General features: G+C 39.1%; 1 protein-coding gene across 1 annotated transcript in view; it reads right to left on the bottom strand.

The window, feature by feature from the left end:
* Positions 1-7202: 7202 nt before the first annotated feature.
* Positions 7203-19503, bottom strand: part of DBX2 (developing brain homeobox 2) — a 13190-nt gene continuing 889 nt past the window's right edge. Inside the window, exons 2-4 of the mRNA XM_005419303.1 lie at positions 14911-15006; positions 10240-10427; positions 7203-7935 (exon numbers count right to left, since the gene is read on the bottom strand). Of these exons, the coding sequence (XP_005419360.1) occupies positions 7612-7935; positions 10240-10427; positions 14911-15006 (608 nt within the window). The 3' untranslated portion in view covers positions 7203-7611. The remainder of the gene's footprint in view (positions 7936-10239; positions 10428-14910; positions 15007-19503) is intronic.

The following is a 19503-nucleotide window of genomic DNA, read 5'->3' as shown; positions in this document are numbered from 1 at the left end:
CTTCATGAGGTTCTTGTGGGCCCACTCCTTAAGCTTGTCCAGGTTCCCCTGGATGACATCCCCTCCTTCTGTTGCGTCAGCTGCATTGCTCAGCTTTGTATCTGCAAACTTGCTGAGGATGCACTCCATGCCACTCTCTGTGTCATTAAGGAAAATACTGAAGAGCACCAGTCCCAAGATAGAACCTTGAGGGACACCACATGTCACTGGCCTCCCCCTGGACATAAGAACCACTGCTCACAATCCCCTGGATGCATCCAACCAGCCAATTTCTTAACCCCCAAATAGTCCAGCCTTCAAACCCATGGCTCTCCAATTTAGAGATAAGGATGTCAAGTGGGACCCCGTTGAAAGCCTTACTGAAGCTGAAACATAGGTACAACACAGTTGAAAGTAAGATTCAATCTGTTAAACTGTGGTACATCTGTATACTATCAATAAAGTATATTTTTCCCTAAAGAAAATGTTTTCCCCCATTTCTACATACATACCTAGCTGCAGAATATTACTTAACATTTAAGAGGGGCATTGATGTTGACCAGCCCGTTTAACTGCAGGGCCTATGCCAGACTTTTACACTCACGTCATACTTCTTACTGATTTCTGAGGGCTTTGATAGGTGTCCCATAAAATCTATAATTTTTATTCATTTTTGAATGCCCTTTTATATCTGTAATGGTTTCACTGATTTCAGTAGAAACTCCTAAAGAAAAAGTTTGTGAAAAGTAAGTCAGAATTCTGGTCCAAATACCATGTCAGTCTAAGGGCCGAACAGGGAGTAGCAATAAGTCTCTTTCCCATTCCACATGCTGACACAGGTCTTGGGTTTTACAGTAATGATTACAAACTCCATTGCAAATAAAAATATGAAAGCTCTCAGATATTTTAAGGAAATCACATTTTCCTAGCAGCAGGGTGGTGCTGCTGGCTGTGCATAAAACAAAACTTCTTTGCATTCAGAGCCTGAGACATTTGAACAAGTAGACATAATCAACATGGATTTATTTTTAATATTCTTGACTTTTTTTACCATGAAATGGTCTTTTCTGGCCTTTGATGGTTGCTGACAGTAGCAGGAGCTCTGGCAAGCAAGAACAAGGAGTAAAATGCTGATGATTATTTAATAATGATACTAAATTTGGGCTTGAGAAACCTAGCAGAGAAAGATGTCAAAGAGGCATTTATGCAGACCAGAGAAACAACATTTTAGTTACATGACCGTAACTGCAAATATCCTCAGATATCTCCTGTCGGGTAGATGGCTGCTGTACTTGTGAGTGTTCACAATTCACGTCTCGTCCCTGCTGTGCCAGGTATAGTAGCAAAGCAATGTGCTTGCCCTGAAGAAGTTACTAGCTGCAGTTCCTTATGCAGTAAGATACCACAAACACAAAATGAAATAGCAGCATTCATGGGCAGATTTTGGGGAAATTCTGGAAACAAAACACACCTCCAAAGAGAGCAAAGGAAGACTCTGAGCAAACAGACAGAACCAGAGGGGGATGCCCACACTGCCTGCATCTAGCTGTGATCCCAAAAGATGTAGTAGCAATTAATAGGTGTAGCGTTCATGCGGCCATCTGGTGTAGCCTCGGCCGCGGAGTACAACAGCCCGCTGGCGGTGTGTGCCTCCCGTGCCAGCGAGGGGTCACTGCTGGCTCCCAAAGGCTGCAGCGGGGCCACCGCTCCGAGGCTGCCAGCACGAAGCTCCCGCCGGACCGGCTGTGGCCCGCCCCGCTCCCCGGGCACCGCGGACGGGGCGGACAGGGTGGGAGGCGGCCGTGTTCCCCCGGGAGGTGGCCGTGCCCCCCGGGCCTGCTTGGTGGCAAGTAATTGCAAGCGAATTGCATGGTGATTCAGAAATCAGCCGTATCCGCAGCTGGCAGGACGTCCCAAGGGGTGCAGCTGAGGGTCAGGAGGAAAACCTCGCAAACGGAGCAGGTCATACAAAAAACTCTCACCTCCGCCCAAGTGTTAAACCCTGGGAACGTTTTGCTGTACATAAATGTGAAAACAGAGAAAATGAGATAGTGGGTGGCACACGAGGAACAGTGCACCGAAGTGTTATCCACAGTCATTCATCCTCATTAGTGTTATATTTCAGTTTTGCCTTTGGCTGAAGCGAGGCATGTTGGTAAAACAAAAGCCTTCCTATATTGCTGGCATTGCTTTGCTTCCTCTTGTGATTGAGGAAACAACTGAGCAGTGGGCTGAAAAGGGCATCCTTTTCTCTGTGGCCACCGATGCCTAAAACAGAAATACAGTGATGGTTGCTTTCTGCACAGGGGAATACTTCATCTCCTGCATGATTTCCTCCAAGACAGCAGCATAACTGGTTAGGAGAATTTGATAATGTTAAATTGTGTGCTACTATCAAAAGCTTTGGAGTTTGAGAATCCATCTCGTTTATATCTGAATATTAATTTAGGAGAAACAATACTGTAAATTAACAGAAAATCAGAAAATCAGGATTGGCTTCCAGTTAAGCACTGGCATCATGTGCAACAAAATAGGTAAGTAATGGTATAATTTCCATTTGTGAAACAATCTGTTTCCATTAAACTTTCTTGCCAACCAAACAAATTTAAGAATTAAAACATCTCCATTGTTCTTCAGATCTTATTTCATGAAGCACTGCAGGATAATCCCAGAATACTGACATTTTTATATAGTCCAATTATTTTTTTTTTCAATTATTAGAAGTGGCTTTTGCACATCAGTGATTTCCTCATCAAAATGTTTCCATTTTTTCAGAATGATGAAGGATACAACAGAGACACTCCCAGTGACTGAAAATTGATTTTGTTCATTTCATAATGCACTAAATGGTATTGATAGTGTATCTTAAATTTAGACTGAATCTTGTATGTGCTGATGTTTCCATGGTAGACTAAGTGGCTAATGTCACTCATAGTTTAGCTCTTATCTAAACCCATGATTGCAAAACAGAAACAAATTGAAACAGTCTTCTTTGCACAATATACATGCATGTTCGGCTACCAGCATTCAAATATCGACCTGTAAATAAAAATTACTTGGAAAAACTGAAGAATTCCTCAAGGGTTGAATGCTTATAAAAAGTGGCATTTCTGTGTGCTTTAGAAAGCACTGGAAGATCACCATAGAGATGTTACCTTCTGACATCCCTGTCCACCATGCCCAGCTTCAGTGCTCAGAATTACAACCAATATAAAAACAAGGAGTTGCCATTCCTGGCCATGAATTTTGGCACAAATCTGCATGGGGGAATTTCAGACCCAGGTTTAACTATCCCAGTTTACCTTACAGTAAAGGTGAGCAGCAGTCACCAGGTACATCCCTTAGAAGCACACTCATTTAAAGACTTCCTCAGTCCACAAGAATTTAATCCACTGTGAACCTTTCTCTGTAGGGGCTTTTTTTCTCTGTAGGTCTCCCCGTGGTTCAAAGCTGAGTTTAAGTTAACTAGACTCTAATTCCTCTCTGTTCCTTTCTAAAGGCACTGGATTTACAGCTATCATCACGAAATTGGTTTGTCTTTCCTTCTAGTATGTGAAAATCAGTAACAATCTAGTTAGTAGAGGGTGCTGAAGCATGTGAATGCAGTTAATTTATGTCAGTCTTTTGACTGCAGAACATACATTCATCAGAGGAGCTGTGTGGCTACAGTGATGGCAACTGGTATTTAAAACCCAGTACTAGTAAATCACAGCAGATAAAATAAATCTGATGTATTACTCCAGCTCAGGAGTGACATTTGACCTTTGTACTACTGTTCTGACACTGAAGTTAGTAATGCAGTTTTGTGCCTTAAAGCAGCCCTGTTCTCAGCAGATCATAACACTTATTTCCTGTTTGGCAAAGGATCGATAAAAACAAGGTAACTTTCAGAAAACCATTTTATACTGTAAATATGTATAAATAAAGTTTAAGTGCTGACACACCTGTTAAAAATCTAGTTTTTAACAATGTTATATGAGTTCCATTGAGGAGTTAGCTGGTCTTTCATGTTCACAGCACACAGTTATTCACATGCAGCAAATTATGACTGTAGCTGTGTCTGATACAGACTGCAAAAATCTGCAGTGATACATTTTAGAAGTCCAAGACCTTTGAAGTAAATCAGCAGCCTCTTAGGTATCAGGGAAGCTCCTCTGCCTGTCTTTAAGAACATACTTTCAAGATCCACATTCAGACTCATATGGAGGATCTTCAATAGGTGGGAGGAGAAAAGTCTCTTCTGTTCCTGAGGCTGCTGGGCTGGGCAGTGAGATCTCTGTGCGAGCAGCACAGCCTGAGAACATGAAAGTCTGCAGCTCGGTTAACAAAGCGAGTACTGAGTCTCAGCCTTTCCTCTCTGTCCTTGTTCTATTCTGTATTACATTAGCATTGATAAGTTGCCAGAACAAACAGAGAGGTGCCCAGTGAGTATAAGTATCTGCTTTGTTTGCAGCCTCTGAAGAGATGACGTTTTTAACTGTGGTTTGCAATTTGAGGTACCCAAACTCTCCCCAGTCCCAGGATCTCAATAAATGTCCATCATAATACTCCACAGCTGATAACTATAGTCTCAAAATGCTACACACAGGAAATACCTCAAATACCCTACAACCATGCTGCAAGATCATCCATCAGGTCAAATCTTTTGAAGTCCAAGTACCACATTGCTGGTTTTAACCTAGGTGTCACTGGTATCCACCATGTCACTCCCTTACACGAGCTGCACTACACCTTTCACCTCTGCACTGTGTCTGTTATGAAGCAGTTCAAGTATTTGCTGGGCACTTTGCATACATGTGCTCTCTTTGTTCTTTCTAAAACTAGTAGGCATACTGTATTTGAAGAAATCAAACACCACTTGATCCCTCACAAAGAAAAGACTGGCACTGTAAATGTATTTTGTATTTGTACAAGGTGCTATTTCTCATTTACCAAGTTTTCACAGGACTGAAGAGAAACTTCTCCTTTATTTTGCACAAAATCAAAGGAATCAAAACTGTGTGTTTCATGGGCCTAAATCATAATTTAATCAATTTTAGATACAATTCAATAATTGGATGTATACTTTCGGGTTTTTTAAAAAGCTTGGTCAGCATTTTCAGATAAAGAGTCTTTTATCTGGCATACTGAAACTTCATTCTAGCTGTAAAGTAAGAACACTGATAGGAGGTGTTAAGAGATTTGGAGAACCTTGAAATGGTTTAACAGGCTACAGTGAAACCAGAATTTCTTGAATTTAAAACACCTGTAATATTACAATTGTGAAACCAATGCTGCATGAGCCTTGCTTGATCTCTGCCTCAGTGAGACAGCCTTCAGACGTACTCTGTTCAGCACATCAGCTCAGTTTTGACAGTAGTTCAGATTTTGTGCTTGCAACACCGTGAACTGAAAGAATTTCCCAAGGAGCATTCTGAATCACATCTCCCATCTCCAAAAGTGTTGCTTCTAGCACTGAGGCTTCATTGACTTGCAGTAAAATAATATGAGCAGCTGGGAAGGCTCCCTGTCCATTAAAGGTGAGATTAAAAAACCCCGCCACCCCTACCATACAGATTTCCTCCAAAATGGGAAGCACTGATGAATAGATGCACACATATATACCACCACCTGATCATTAGATGGTACTCTGGAAATACTGCAATGCAATTTCACAACCATCTGGGCTACTAACCCTAGCTGGCTCTTCAGGCAGGAGCTGGTCAAACAGGGCAGGACTTCAACACCAAATGTATCCCCATGTGTACACAATCTGTCTGTTCTCCTCCCCACCTAATGTTTCCTGCAGAATCTGAGTTGGTTCCAGGATTTCAATTGCAAGAGTGGAATAAACTCCTCATTACTGACCAGTATATAACATGTGTTCAAGGGCTTTCTGAGGGTAGGTGTTGAGGCAGCTTACACTAATGAAGATTTGTAAATGCAGAGATAACGTCTTAATTCTTCTGTAATTCTTTTTTCCTTAAATAAAGCAGAAGAAAACACATGCAAGGAATGCCACATAACGCAAGACTAGGACTGCATATTTGGCCACCAAGATGGCAGGACATCCACAAGGCAAGGTACAAAACTCACCTTATCGTGCACAAATGATACGAGGATCATCATTGCAATCTCAAGATTTTTAGCTGCAGATGTATCCAAACTTCACTTCCCAGATAATACAATGTAACAAGGGGAATAGTAAATCATCTATCAAAAGGTAAAACATTAAATAAACTCTACAACAACTGCACAGCTTTTTGGAAGAAGTACAATACAGTTCAAAATATTTGAAGCTCAAGGCAAGAATAATCAGAATAATCAGAAACATTCAAGGCATATATGATAAGAAAAGCCAGACTAGATTATCATAATCTTTCACCTAGAAAATGTATCAATGCCAGAAAGAAAATAGTCCCTATAAAACCATAATGTTCTCCATAAGGTTTTGCCTGTAACATAAAATATCTTTAGTCTCTCTTCTCAACAAAGGCATCCATAAATGTATGAAAAACAAAATGAATGCTATGCTCCCATTTTGAGCTATAAAGATTTGCAAATAAAACAAAGAAAGATACACCTAAATTCAAAGACTGACCTCCTTAAATTGGATTAAACAAGCAAATAATTTTAAGTAGCTTTAATAATATTCGAGGCTACTTGTATTACACAGGATACTGTCCTGTCTTTGATACAGATATATGCTAATGTGTCCTTACTGGCACCAGTTTAAACATCAGTAAGCCAGGAATAATGCTACCATTGGTACATCATCTCCATAAGTGAACTGAAAGAATTTATTCTGAACTGGCTGTAGTAGCAATTTTTCCAGTTATGGGTCTGTTGCTTAGTGCATTTTTGGCTACAATTCTGCACACTGTCATTACAGTTTTGAAATACAAAAGATTCTACCAACAGCCAAAAAAAGACACTGCAATTCAAAGTTAAGAATGCTAGATTCATGCATGGATAGAAAGACAGAAGCCAGTGAATCGCACTTTCCAGTACACACTCTCATCAGAGTTACTTAAACATGGAACATTTTAGGTTGGTTGCCTTTTAATATTGCATAACTTTACCGAGGTTATCGGTTGACCTGTGACCATACTATTTAACGCTAGTTGAATACTGACATAGGTGAAGACAGATGGAGAAAACACACCAAAATGCTTGTATTTGTCCATATGAATCTATTGTGTTATTTCATGAATTTCTAAAAGAACCCAAAACCACTTACTGTCTTGAGAGAAGATCTCTTTTTATCTCATGCACAGAAGAAATTAATTGGTCTGACTACAATGAGAGATAAAAGTGATTCTCTATTAGTGTGTTTTTAACTAGCATCACATACAGTGCAGATGTATAAATCAGAGCACAAATTCAGCTTCATGTTCTTCACTTCATTTTACTTACCACAAGTTCCTATTTTACTTTTAAGGTCAGTACAAGACTGGAAAAGACACAAGAAAAGACTGAATATAGAAGAATACTTCTTTAGTCATTAGTTAGTTGCTTGTAGTTTTAATGGTGTTAGACTTTAGCATATTTTTGAAGCATAAACTAGTTAGCTTTACAATGTTCAAATATTGTTAATCTTAAAAGACTGCTCATTTGAAGCCTGCACTCTCCCACTCCATTTACAAACAGCCCCTACTCTCTTACACTTGATGATGCCTTGTTTGCAGTGTCTTGGTCAGGATACAAATAGAGTGGGCTCTGCAATGAATTTGCTCTTGGAGGTGGTTGTGTAGTAGTCAGTCTTTCAGAATTTCCTGGAGAATTCTCCCTCCACCTTGGACTTGCCCGCTCTTCAGACATTTCCCACACAGATGGGCATGGGGAGGTAAAATTCATGGTGGATCGTGAGAGGTAGTTCTCCTGAAGACCTTCTTCTTGGAGGCACCTGTTAGAAAGCACTTCTTTTTCTTTGGAGTTTCGCCATTTCATCCTTCGATTCTGAAACCAGATTTTCACCTGTTTGCAAATTAACGAGAGTTTATTATTATTCTTTGCTTTAAACAACTTTGCCCTAACAAGTGGGTTTTTCCTTTCCATCCTCTTAGTTTCACATTCCTTCATTATTTGTTGTTACAGTAGAAAACCAGTGAAGCCAGCTGACTGACATTATCTGAGGATTTTCCCATCACTATTTACTACACCTGGAACAAATATTCCCCTTGACTTTCACCACCTACAATAGATTACTTAGCTTAGACTGGAAAATGGACACCCCAATAGCTAGGGATAGAAGAGTTTCCTACAAGCAACATCCTTCTCGACAGAAGAGAATTCCCAGAGAAAATCAGCATCATCATTAAGAACTAAGTGATATGACTGGTGGTGTGAGGGCCTCTATTAAGCAGAGGCTGTAAGAAGCATGACTGTCCCTTTCACAAACACAGCTAAAATCAGCTTGGCCATACAGAAAAGTGTGTTGTGACATAGGAGACAGGATTGAGGATTCAGAGACATTTTGTCTGCCTGACTGCAGTTTTCCAGGAGTTGCCTAGAACCCACGTGATGTTGAGATAAAATCAACTTTTCAAAAACTTTGAGTTGCGATTCTTAACACAAGCATTCAAAGGTATTTATGAAATTCTGGGGAAAGCTTGGGGAAATATACAGCCAGGAACTGGTTTTGACATGAGAAGAAGGGTAAGGGTGATCAATCAAATTATTCAGATTGTGTTCTCTTTTCCCTTAAACATTTGCATTTAGGTCTAGTATTCAGACACTTGATATGAAGACAAAGGGGCTGTGGTTTCAAAGGTTTGAGAATCATTGTCTTAGATGACAGGTACTGTTCCTCCAGCACAAGTGGTCAGAAAACTGAAGAACTAACCTTCACAGCAACTTCTCTTCCTTTCATGAGGGGAATAAAAAAAAAGATGAATATAGTCTGGTCACTCACGATCACAAAATTATATTCTTGTAGTGGTAGTGGTTGTCTATGTATCATTACATTATTTTTTACACACCCAAGCTTTCTTGAATAACATGAGCACAGAAAATAATCTCAAGGAAATAACTGTAATACTAGGAATTTGACTACATTTTGGGAAATTCTTTAGGCAGCACACTGGTGAGTGCAATTGCACACTTTGATTGAAATAGTTTTCCTGCAGAGATCACAGTTCTGTACATCACACTGAGAAACACCACATTCTGCTTGGTTTTGTGTTTATTGTTGCAGTGCTTGCAACAGTGTCAGAGTCATCAGGTTGCAAGGAACCACCAAATCTAACCTCCTGTGCAAACTGGAGCCAACCACAAAGTTAGATCAAATTGTTGAGAGCCTTTTCAAGTTCTGACAATCTCCAAGATAGAGATGATAAGAGCTCTCATCACCACTCTCAGGATCTTCTGCACATGTATCTTAAGCACTTTCAATCCTACTGCATTCAAAGAAACAAAATTGTACTGTCACATCTCAGTATTTCAGCTGCAATCTAGAGGGCTGCATCTACTCCAGCACCATCAGAATCCTACCTGTCAGCAACTACCATGTTCATTTTCTCCTGTTACATGCCCTCACAAACTTTTCCCCCCAGCTTCTTTCAGATTTTGTGCTCTTCAAGCCAGGTATTTTTCCTATGTTTTTATCTGCAGATAGGTGCGGGCCCAAAAATTCCTGATTGTGCTACTGCTGCTCAGCATCACTATTAACGTAGCTGTTCAGTCACAACACCTCACTGGAGGTATTAGACCCTCAGCTAAACTCTCAAATCCTGCAGCAGACCAATTCAGACTCACGCAAAAAATCCCATGAAATGGGAATTGGCAAGTAAAGTGGGAGTGTTTTAGCAGGTCACCCTGCAAAGTTTTATTTCTTATGGTATCTCTCAGCTCTAAAAATCTCTTTTGTTGTGCAGTCAAGTGCCTTTCCATAGGGATGGTTGCCTGTCTGTTGCAGAACAGTTCCAGAGGAAGTGCCGTTGACTGCCTTGTCCCTAGCTGTTCGTCTGTGAGTGCAAAGGGTGGAATGAAGGAATGATCTATGCTCTCATGTTTTTTCCACTGCCTTTAGAGCAGCAAAAAAAAGGGCATTGGAAATGAAACACAGCGGTCACGTTTCTTTGTGTGAAAATGGAGCCATCAATTTTTGAATGTACACAAACAGAAAATAAACCAGGAAACTGTTCAAGTATTCCCTGGTTTAAACTGCCATTGGTTTACTGAGGTGTTGCAGGTAAAAGAGCTCAGCGCTGCCCCTGCACTGTTCAATTTTCCTCCTTCAAAGCCGTTTTAAAGATTTCTTCCCAAAAGTACATTTCTTACCTGAGACTCCTTTAGACCCAGGTTAAGGGCCAGTTTCTTCCTGTCTGTTTTACTAATATACTTCTGCTTCTGGAACATTTTCTCCAAAGCTTTCCTCTGGTCTTCAGAAAAGACAGCTCTTCTCAATATGCCTCTCCGGGATTTGGAGTTAGACTCCTGGGTCAGAAGAGGCAACACACTTTCCTCCCCTGTTGGAAATAGACGAGAATTTCCCAAAACATCTAGCACATATCAGAGAAATATTAAGTGCTGTTTATTGTAATGGTTGCAGACTCTTGTCCAACTTTTGATTTATAAATGTTGGTGTTGTAAGTGTGTTGTAATGCTTCAGTCATGTTCATTAATGATTAAATCCTCACTTGGATCTAGAGGTGTTGTCAGTAGTCAAGAGTCTCCCCCTGACATGGCACAAAGAAAATCAGATGAGTTCAGAGAGGAATATTAGGACAGAGCCCATGCTACTGCAAAATTCAAATACAGTCAGGGGAGAACTTCACTTTTCTTTGCCCGTCATCACCACTGAGTAAACTGCAACAAGTTTTCCTATGAGTTTATTTACTCCTTGTGTGGAATGTAAAATGAGATTAAAGTGGTCTGTAATAGCAATTCAAAGAAACTAAGTAGGCTTTCCTCTATTTATTTTTTTTAACTAATGAAAGAGTTTCAGAGTGATCTATTTCTCAGAAAATCCCTGGTCATTCACTTAGTTATTCTGGAAACTACAGCAATTTTTGTATTAGAGAATTTGGAGAGTACTTGGACTTACTTCTTTCAGCCTGGTTTCTAATCCTTTGACACCTCATAGCAAGTTCTGGAAGGGCAGCTTTCAGTGAATCCAATCACATCCCCTTAATGCACGCCTAGAGGGAGCCCTACCCTGGAAAACAGCCTCAAATCTGGGGGACAGAGCTGCAGTGAAGAAGTGCTTACACAAAGAGCACAGAAACCCTACAACAGATCTCTCGTGTTCCTCACACCCAATAAAACCTAAAGCCATAGTGCTTTCCCATGCTCTCTCTCCCCTAGAAAGATATGGTGTATGAGAAGCAGTCCTTGGTGAGGCTTCATATGCTTCCAGTGCACCCAGCTTCCTCAAATACACAGGAAGCAGGAGCAGGGGTCAGTTGAATAGGGCCCATCATCAAGCAGCGCATGTGATAATTAGGGAGATGCAAGCAGGCCAGGAAACAGCTGCACTTTGGCTCAGAAACCTGTGCCATGGCTGTACAGCCACTGACACCTACAATCTTGCGGTAGGAGTGGCAATTCAGATGCAAGCTGCCCTCCTGCTGTCCACCTTCTCAAGTCCATGGGCCTGGACTGCCCTCCCAGCTTATAGTTACAGCAGCTGCAAAGGTGTGCTGCGGCTCAATTCCTACACATTCATATCAAAGCCAAAAGCAAATTCTCCCTGAAAATGAGATTTTCTAAAATACTAAACTTTTTTTTTGCGTAAAAGTCTATCTATTTTAGTTAGCTGTAATGGGGTGGGGGGGAAATTACATACTTTTTTTCAATTGATATAGTGCTCTTGAAAATACTAATGAAATCCAGATGCAGCTTCCACAAACTGTCCTTGGGGCTACACCACATTTCAACTTCTGTATATTATACATATATACACATGGGTATATGTATCTTTAAACACCCACAGAAAAACAAACACACTATATTGAGGGTATTGTGAGAAACTGAAGTGTATATCTGTATGTCTTGCAAAATTGACTAAATACTTTTGTAGCCATGTGTTACTGGTAACACATGATATTGATATTACTTACACTGCCCCTACATCCCGCTTCCAGTTCTGACCAGTAAAGAAGAGCATCAGAAGCTGAGCAAGTGTGCAGTGATTATTCCACAAAATAAAACTATCCCTGTGAAACGTTACTGATTTAGAGCCCATTGCATTCTGTCAATTCTTTTCTTGAACTTTTTATGTCAAAAAATCAAAATGTTTTTATTTGGCACTCATAACAGCATGTGGTAAAAAATAATTATGATGATTTGCAATGTCACAGTATAAATAATCCTTCATTTATACAGATGTACTTCAATTTTCAAAATTATATCTAAGACCAGATACAAAAATCACAACCCACTGGGTAATGTCCTGATATTTATTACACTGTGATACACAGTCAGACTTCATCCAAATCACAATAAACCATCTGCAGAACAAAAGTCAAAATACCACAATGGAAGGCAAGCCAGGATGATATTTTTCTGGGCACTGCAGAGACCCTTCAAAACCTCCACTGCATGCTCCAATCACACCTACAAAACTGGGAGCCTTCCTTCCTCAAGCATGTTTTCTCTCTTTCTTCTCAAATTAGTGAAAATAGGTACCTTTTTCCAGATAGCCTCTGAGTAGTTTCTGCTGAATTGTCAGCATTCTCAGGTTTACTGGAAGGTACATGCTGAACCAGCAGCAGAACTGGTATCTTCTCTCATCCCCACTGTGGGATGAGAGACACCAGCAAGGGAAGAGGCGGAACAGGGCTGGTCCTTGCCTCCCGGCCTCCATTCCACAATGGAGTTGTCAGCCAAGGACAGAGGACGCCAAATTATGTGACCCCTTAAAATTTGTCTTGCCTGGCTGGTTGTTAACAGTCAATCAGCAGGGAAACAACCTCCTGCTGTAGCCTCAAGGCACCAATTAATTCCTGTTCAGGCAGTATGCAGGGTCCAGCTTAACACCTATATTAGACTAATAGTGAGTCATCTTTACACTCTAAGGCACAATATGTGAAGGATTTTAAAAGATTAACTGAACAAAATTTAATGATGAGCAGAATGCTCAGAAGCATTAACAAACAGCCTATGGAGCAAAAAATCTGAAACCTACCACCGAGTAGCCTAGAGAATTTTTTTTTCAATAAGCCATATTCTAAAATGCACTCCAACTGTTACACAAAAACTGAATTTCAGTTTGCAGATTATAGACCTTTTCAGTGCAGCAGGATAGGCAGTCATTTATACATTTCAACAATTCCAGCAAAATTAAATATGTCAGTTTGCAGCTCGTCACTCTGAATATGCAGCAGGTTTAGTGTTCTGCTGACATAAATGTGACCAACTATTTCCTATGTTACTGATTTGATTTTTGTTAAGTCTTTTCTTTGTATCCTAATATATAGTGATAAATGTCCTCTTAATCTGTGGAACAATCTTCATTTGCCTTCATGGCAGAGACCACCTTGAAGGAGCAAGTAAAAGCTTTAGTCATGGTTTCTATTTTTTCATTAGAATTCAATACATTCTAGTTAAATGGACAATTAATAGGTCACTTCCAAAATAGTAGTGTATCAGTCCTGGTTAATAAACAATCCCCACAGTTGATAATGGGCCTATGTATTCAGCAAGTCCCTGTATACACTCAGCTCATCCACTAAATCCCTTTTCAGGTAGACAGGGTTATATGGGAAGATGAGCTAGAATGAGTCTATAAAAGTCAGTTTCATTCACTGCTTTATTTTTCAGTCAAGTGCTTTAAATGGTGTCCAGAAAATCTCTTGGAATGTGAGACAGGAGAAAAGACTGGCACATAGAGTATTGCTTTATGGTCATACAAAAGGGCAACTGACCCTTGCCCAGGCCTTTTCAATGCGAAATGGTTCCTAAAGTTCATCTGCACAGTGAAAAATTGTGGTGAGGTCGCGTGTGGATGAGTAAAGTGAAAGTGGTGATTGGTCATGGTGCTGTCAGCCATTGTGGGAGAGCCGAGGCCATGTAAAACGCTCTGTGGGAAAGTGTCAGCCCCCTAAAGAGGTGCTCAGAAACTTGCAGCTCATTAAACTGCCAGCATTTGCTGCCTCACTTGTCAAGAATCATTCAACTTAGCAACTGCCCTTCTGAAACATTCATAAAAAGCATGCACTTTAGTCAGGAATGGTTTGAATGCAACTGTGATAAAAAAGTATATGCCAGAGCACATATAAGCTCCAATTTTCATTTGGATTTGACAAGAAATTTGTGGATTTTTTTCCTGTTTTGAAGAAAAAGGAAATGCTCCTTCTGTTTTCATTCCTGAGCCATAAGCACAAAACCATGACTGTCCATTCTTAAATCTTCATGCAATCTTCCCAATCAAAGTTAAATTTATTTTGGATTAAATAGACTCTTAATCCTGAATGGATAGTGAACACTGGTCAAAATTATCTTCAACATACTTCTTCAATTTTTTACATTATGATTAAAAAAGAGAAACAAAATTAAACATGTGCACACATTTGACTGCTACAAAAAGAATGGTTGCTGTATTTAAATAATGCTAAAGCTTCCTGAATCATAATTTACCCCTAACAAACATTAAAATGCAGCACGCATTTTACAATCCTCCAGCTCTTTTCTTATTTGCAAATGTTTATTGACATTGATTTTTAAAAGAGTTACTGATTTTAAAGAATTGTTTCTATCAAACTGAAAACAAGGCACTTTCCTAGGTTAGCTCTGTCTGGGTGTCTCAATGCCACTAGAAACCTCTCACAATTGCTCAGTGTACTTAAGTTTGATAAATCTTTGGAAACCCTCTGAATAGGATTGCTGTGATTTTACTAAGGAATTAGCTGCTGCCATTGCATCACCAATTAGTTTTCCAGAACACATTAAATCCTGCTGCTTTGGTTTACAGATTAACTCAAGCATTACTGATGAAGCATAAAAACTTACTTGGAAAAGCAGTGGGGGATGCAGGGTGCTGACAGGACCCACCGCAGCATGCTGAGTAGAATGGTGGGGCTCGGAGAAAAAAGTGTTTGGAAAGAGCTGCAAAGAAAGCATAGATCTAATTGATTATCCATTGAGCTTAGGTGATATTCATAACAACAGTCCTTCAAAAAGTCAGTGTGTAAAGTCCTGCCCCACAAGTTCTTTTTCCTTTTTTCAACATGGTGATATTTTTAAGGCAAACAATGATAAACCAAGTAATTGCTCTTTAATTTAGCAAGGTTATTTTACATGCGTAGCTTAGCTATAATATGCAAAACTCCGCCTATATTTATAAGAATGAAGCTCTGCAGACTAGAAATTTCCTTCTGTAATTGCTGTAATTATGGGAGTTTTCCTAAATATTGGCATTCAACATATTGTTTCAATAATATGTTGTTGAAATAATGAGTATAATGAATCTGAAAGTTATTAAAAATAACTCTAGTAAGCATGTCATCTTACAAAAAAAAAAACAGCTGGAACTCCAATGCTATTAACAGCACTCAAACCAATATCATCCTCAACAAGAAACCTTTAGGAATAAAATTTAAAAATGCCATGAGATGAAACAGCTGAGCTCTACAGGCATGTACTACACGGCCTGATTCTGTTACTCTGACTGTCAACTTAGTCTTGCTGGACAAGCACTCCAAATTTAAATAAACCACTTGCTGAAGGCTCTGTTTGATACAACAAAAAAAATCTGAAAGTCAACTCACAGAATTAGGTAATATTTGGTAAATTTTTTACAGATTTTTTAAATTGAAGTCTCTCATATCTAAAAAGAGCTTCCAAATATGGAAAGGTCTTCATTATCTATTTATCCCTTAATTTTTTTCTATAAGGCTCATGGGATTTTCCATTAATCTTAATTACCTGTCAATTTCTGATTATACTAGTCAACTATGAAACCTGGAATAGTTTTTGTTTTGAAAAAGATACATCATTGCTAGAACTGTACAGTTGTAAAATGTGATCAGCATCAAAACATCTATGTCACTTTCTTGTTTTGGTTTAGGCACAAAATAAGTGGCTCTAGAGCCCATACTGTAGTTGTCCAAATCTCCAGAAAAAAAAAAAACAAGCATTAAATCAAAAAAAAAAAGTAACTGCAGACTTGAGTAAAAAAAAAATCAACAATCAAAAAGAAAGGTAAATAGATAAATGTATCTAAGCCATGCTGCTAGTTTTTAAAAGTTTTTCAACGGCAATTAAAAATAAAGATAATTCAAAATTAATTTTCCAAGTATGTATTAGGACCTCAAAATAAGTTTCCTGACCCTTAAATTTGCTGTTATCCCAGAGTAAAAAAATTATTGCTATAGAAGTCTAACGCTAAACATTTTTAAAGTATTAACTTGCAATTGCTGACTGATAAGCATTTTGCTGGTACAGCTTTCTATTGAAATTTTGCTGTTTCTAATAAAATACAAATTAACTGCCTGGTTTTGAGGCATATAGTTGCAAAACATTTACAAAAAAGAATTATTTACACCAGGCATTAGTTTTCTAAAGGTTCTTTTCCACACAAGACGACCAAATGTGGAACCACGTCCTTAGAAGCTTAAAATCATCAAGAACATGCAGCCAAATGCTACCTATCCCACATATCCAAAGGGTTTCAATGCAACTGGTGAAGTGCGTAAGATGGAAAGAATCTGAGTAACACAAGAAGCACAGAAGCTGTAGAAGATAAATATCAGCCAACCTCCTGGACATTAGAGCTCATCATTGACAGTAAAATTTATCCTCTGAAATTCCCAGACTCTCAGGTGAAGGAGCTTTTCCTCCCTTCCTTGGGAGGCTCATTATTTGTGCTTTTATCAAATTTCCCTTACAGTCAAGTAAAACTCTCCACCTCTGAAAATAAAACTTAGAGTACAGAAGATGGCACACTCCATTCCTTTGCTTTCTTCTTAAATGCCTTGGATATTCCCTGGCTGCCATAATGTCCTATTCCCTCCAATCATTGCTCCAGCACCTTATTCATGCCATGCAAATTTTGTCAGACATATTGTCCTGTCCTTGATACTTCCTCTTGTAGTTTCTTAACTCTGTCCAGTTCCTTGCTCTGTTTTGATAATGTGGGGTTCATAATGGCATGTGATAAAAGCAGAAGACACCTGGATAAATCAAAATTGAACAAGCTATTGACTCAGATAGACAGCATGCTCCTGCAAGTAACAACAGGAATAGGAAAGGACAGTTTCCTCCACTCATGACATCTCTCAACAAGTAAGCTGCAAGAATAAAGGTCTGAAGATGGATCACAGTAAAAACTTGAGCAAATTCTTTGCTTAAGCAAACTCCAAACAAGCAATATATTTCCATGGAAGTTGCTGACAATGATATAATACAGTAGCACAGTACCATGATGCAAACAGAAGAGATCTTGACCCTAATTCTGCTCAAGTTGATGGAAATCATGAGTCTGGCTTACCTGAGCATTTTACTTAATTCCTTCAACCAACTGCTGCTTTTTTTGCCTGCGGGGCACATATCTCTATGAATCAGAATATTTGCTTAAGAAGTAAGATGCAGGTGAAATCCTCAAATCCTACTTTGAACAAAGAGGTTCCTGAGCTCACTTCTTAATATTTAGTCTAGATCCTGAGGAATAAACAATGCCATGATGTCTCTCTATGGCTATAGCCAACATGTATGTCCAGTTCATAACCTTTTTTAATGTGCTGCAGCTATAGTGATGCACAGGTGAATTCTACATTACGTACATTACATCCCTATATCTACTGAAGCTGTTGCACTCAAACCAATGTGCAGCAGTTTTACAGAGTTACATCAGTAAAAACAATGTGACATAATACAGGGATACTCAACTCTGTCTTGGGAGTTCTACACACAGAAAAATGTTAATGCTTCAACATAACATACCCAAGTATATTTTTTATCTTCGATAAAAATAACACAGTTCATCACATTAAATGGCTTCCACTACCTGTATATGAAACTCCATTAACAGAATTAAAATTGCCTAGAATTATGCTGAAATTGTACCTGAAGAAATGGCACAATACTGTTTTGAGAACAATATAGAGGAATCACTACCTATTATTTTCTTTTCACATACATCACAGCAACTCTATAATATCTGTTGATCAAGAGACCTAAAGCAAACACTCTTTGCTGTTCACATAAGGCTGAAAATTGCTGAGATGTCAGAAAATTAATTATGCCATTTTTTGGCCAGAATGAGGTACACAGTAACCAAAAGGCAGCTGTTGCTCCCAAACATGTATAGGAACTTAAAGTAGGGCCAAAATCCTAATAATTTGTATTCAGGACACTTGAGCCTTTTTCTGCTTTATATCTTCATTTTATAAAACCGAGACTGTGTGGAATTGTTTCAAAAATTCAGTCTTTAGAGGTTTAGTTTCACACATGCATGAAAAGTATCAAACTATAAGTGCCTTTTGGCACTCCAAAAACTGTACTATATGCCTTAAAAGAAAATGTATTGGATCACATATACAAAAGTATTAAATACCTAGGGTTTGGGGTTTTTTCATAAAACAAATACTTTTGACGCTGGTGCTGTATGCAAATTCTAGTAATAGTGTTCCCTACATTTATTGTAGTGAACAGAAATAATTTTACAGACAATAAAATAATACTAAACATGTAAACGGACCTCAAGCTTATCTAGTGCTAAAACTCAGAAAGCAGTTCAGATGCTAATATTTTAAAAGACACTGTCTGCTCTGAAAATATTATAAATTCAAGAGCCCTTCCATTAGAAAAAGTCATACTGACAACGGGATCAGAAGTTTTCCTTCCAACTATCCATCATTTTGAGAGTAAGGTTCCTAAATACAGTCCAGCTCAGTTATGCAACTTTGAAAATGGCTTATTATTAAGGACACTGTTTACTCTTTCTAATTCTACTGTTGTGAAATAACTCGGTAAAGAGTGTAGGCTATCAGCCATCAGGAAAGTGGGAAGGGGTGAAGGAAAAACGGCTATTAAGGGAAAGTGAAACTGATGGTAAACTTCTGGTATTATCCACACAGGCTCCTCACTGCACATTCTGCTAGTCTCTTCAGGGGTTTTAAAGATAACAGATAAAAATGTGGTATCAGCCTGTGAAGAGAGCTGGAATACCTCCAAAAAGATTATTCGGAAAACTGCCTAGAGCCAGCTAACAAAACTAACAACAGAAGCAGAGAAACCTCAAACTGCATGAACACTTCAATTCTCCAAACATGCTAAGTCTACATGAACTGCTTTCCACCATGATGCCTAGATTCCAGCCCTTGCAGGAAACTTAAATATATTTCAGTAAAACTATCACATTTCATCTGAGAACCTTGGATGGTTTGTGCCCATAACATGGGCACCACTGGAATTTCCTACCTACACCCATTCTTGGCAATGTTTAAAGTAGGCTTTTGCAAAGCTGCAGGGAAGTGTCATGTCATGAAGAGTTCCCTGAAAACAGTCCAGCAGTAGCTCTGCCAGTTTAGTGATCCAGCTGAGCTGCATTTCTGCTCCCAAACCACAAGCCCCGGACCTCACGATGAATCACTGCTCTTTCCC

This window comes from Geospiza fortis, unplaced genomic scaffold (assembly GCF_000277835.1).
Source record: "Geospiza fortis unplaced genomic scaffold, GeoFor_1.0 scaffold166, whole genome shotgun sequence".
Lineage (NCBI taxonomy): Eukaryota > Metazoa > Chordata > Aves > Passeriformes > Thraupidae > Geospiza > Geospiza fortis.
The sequence above is the reverse complement of the archived record's forward strand: the minus strand, read 5'-3'. Positions and strand labels throughout refer to the sequence as shown.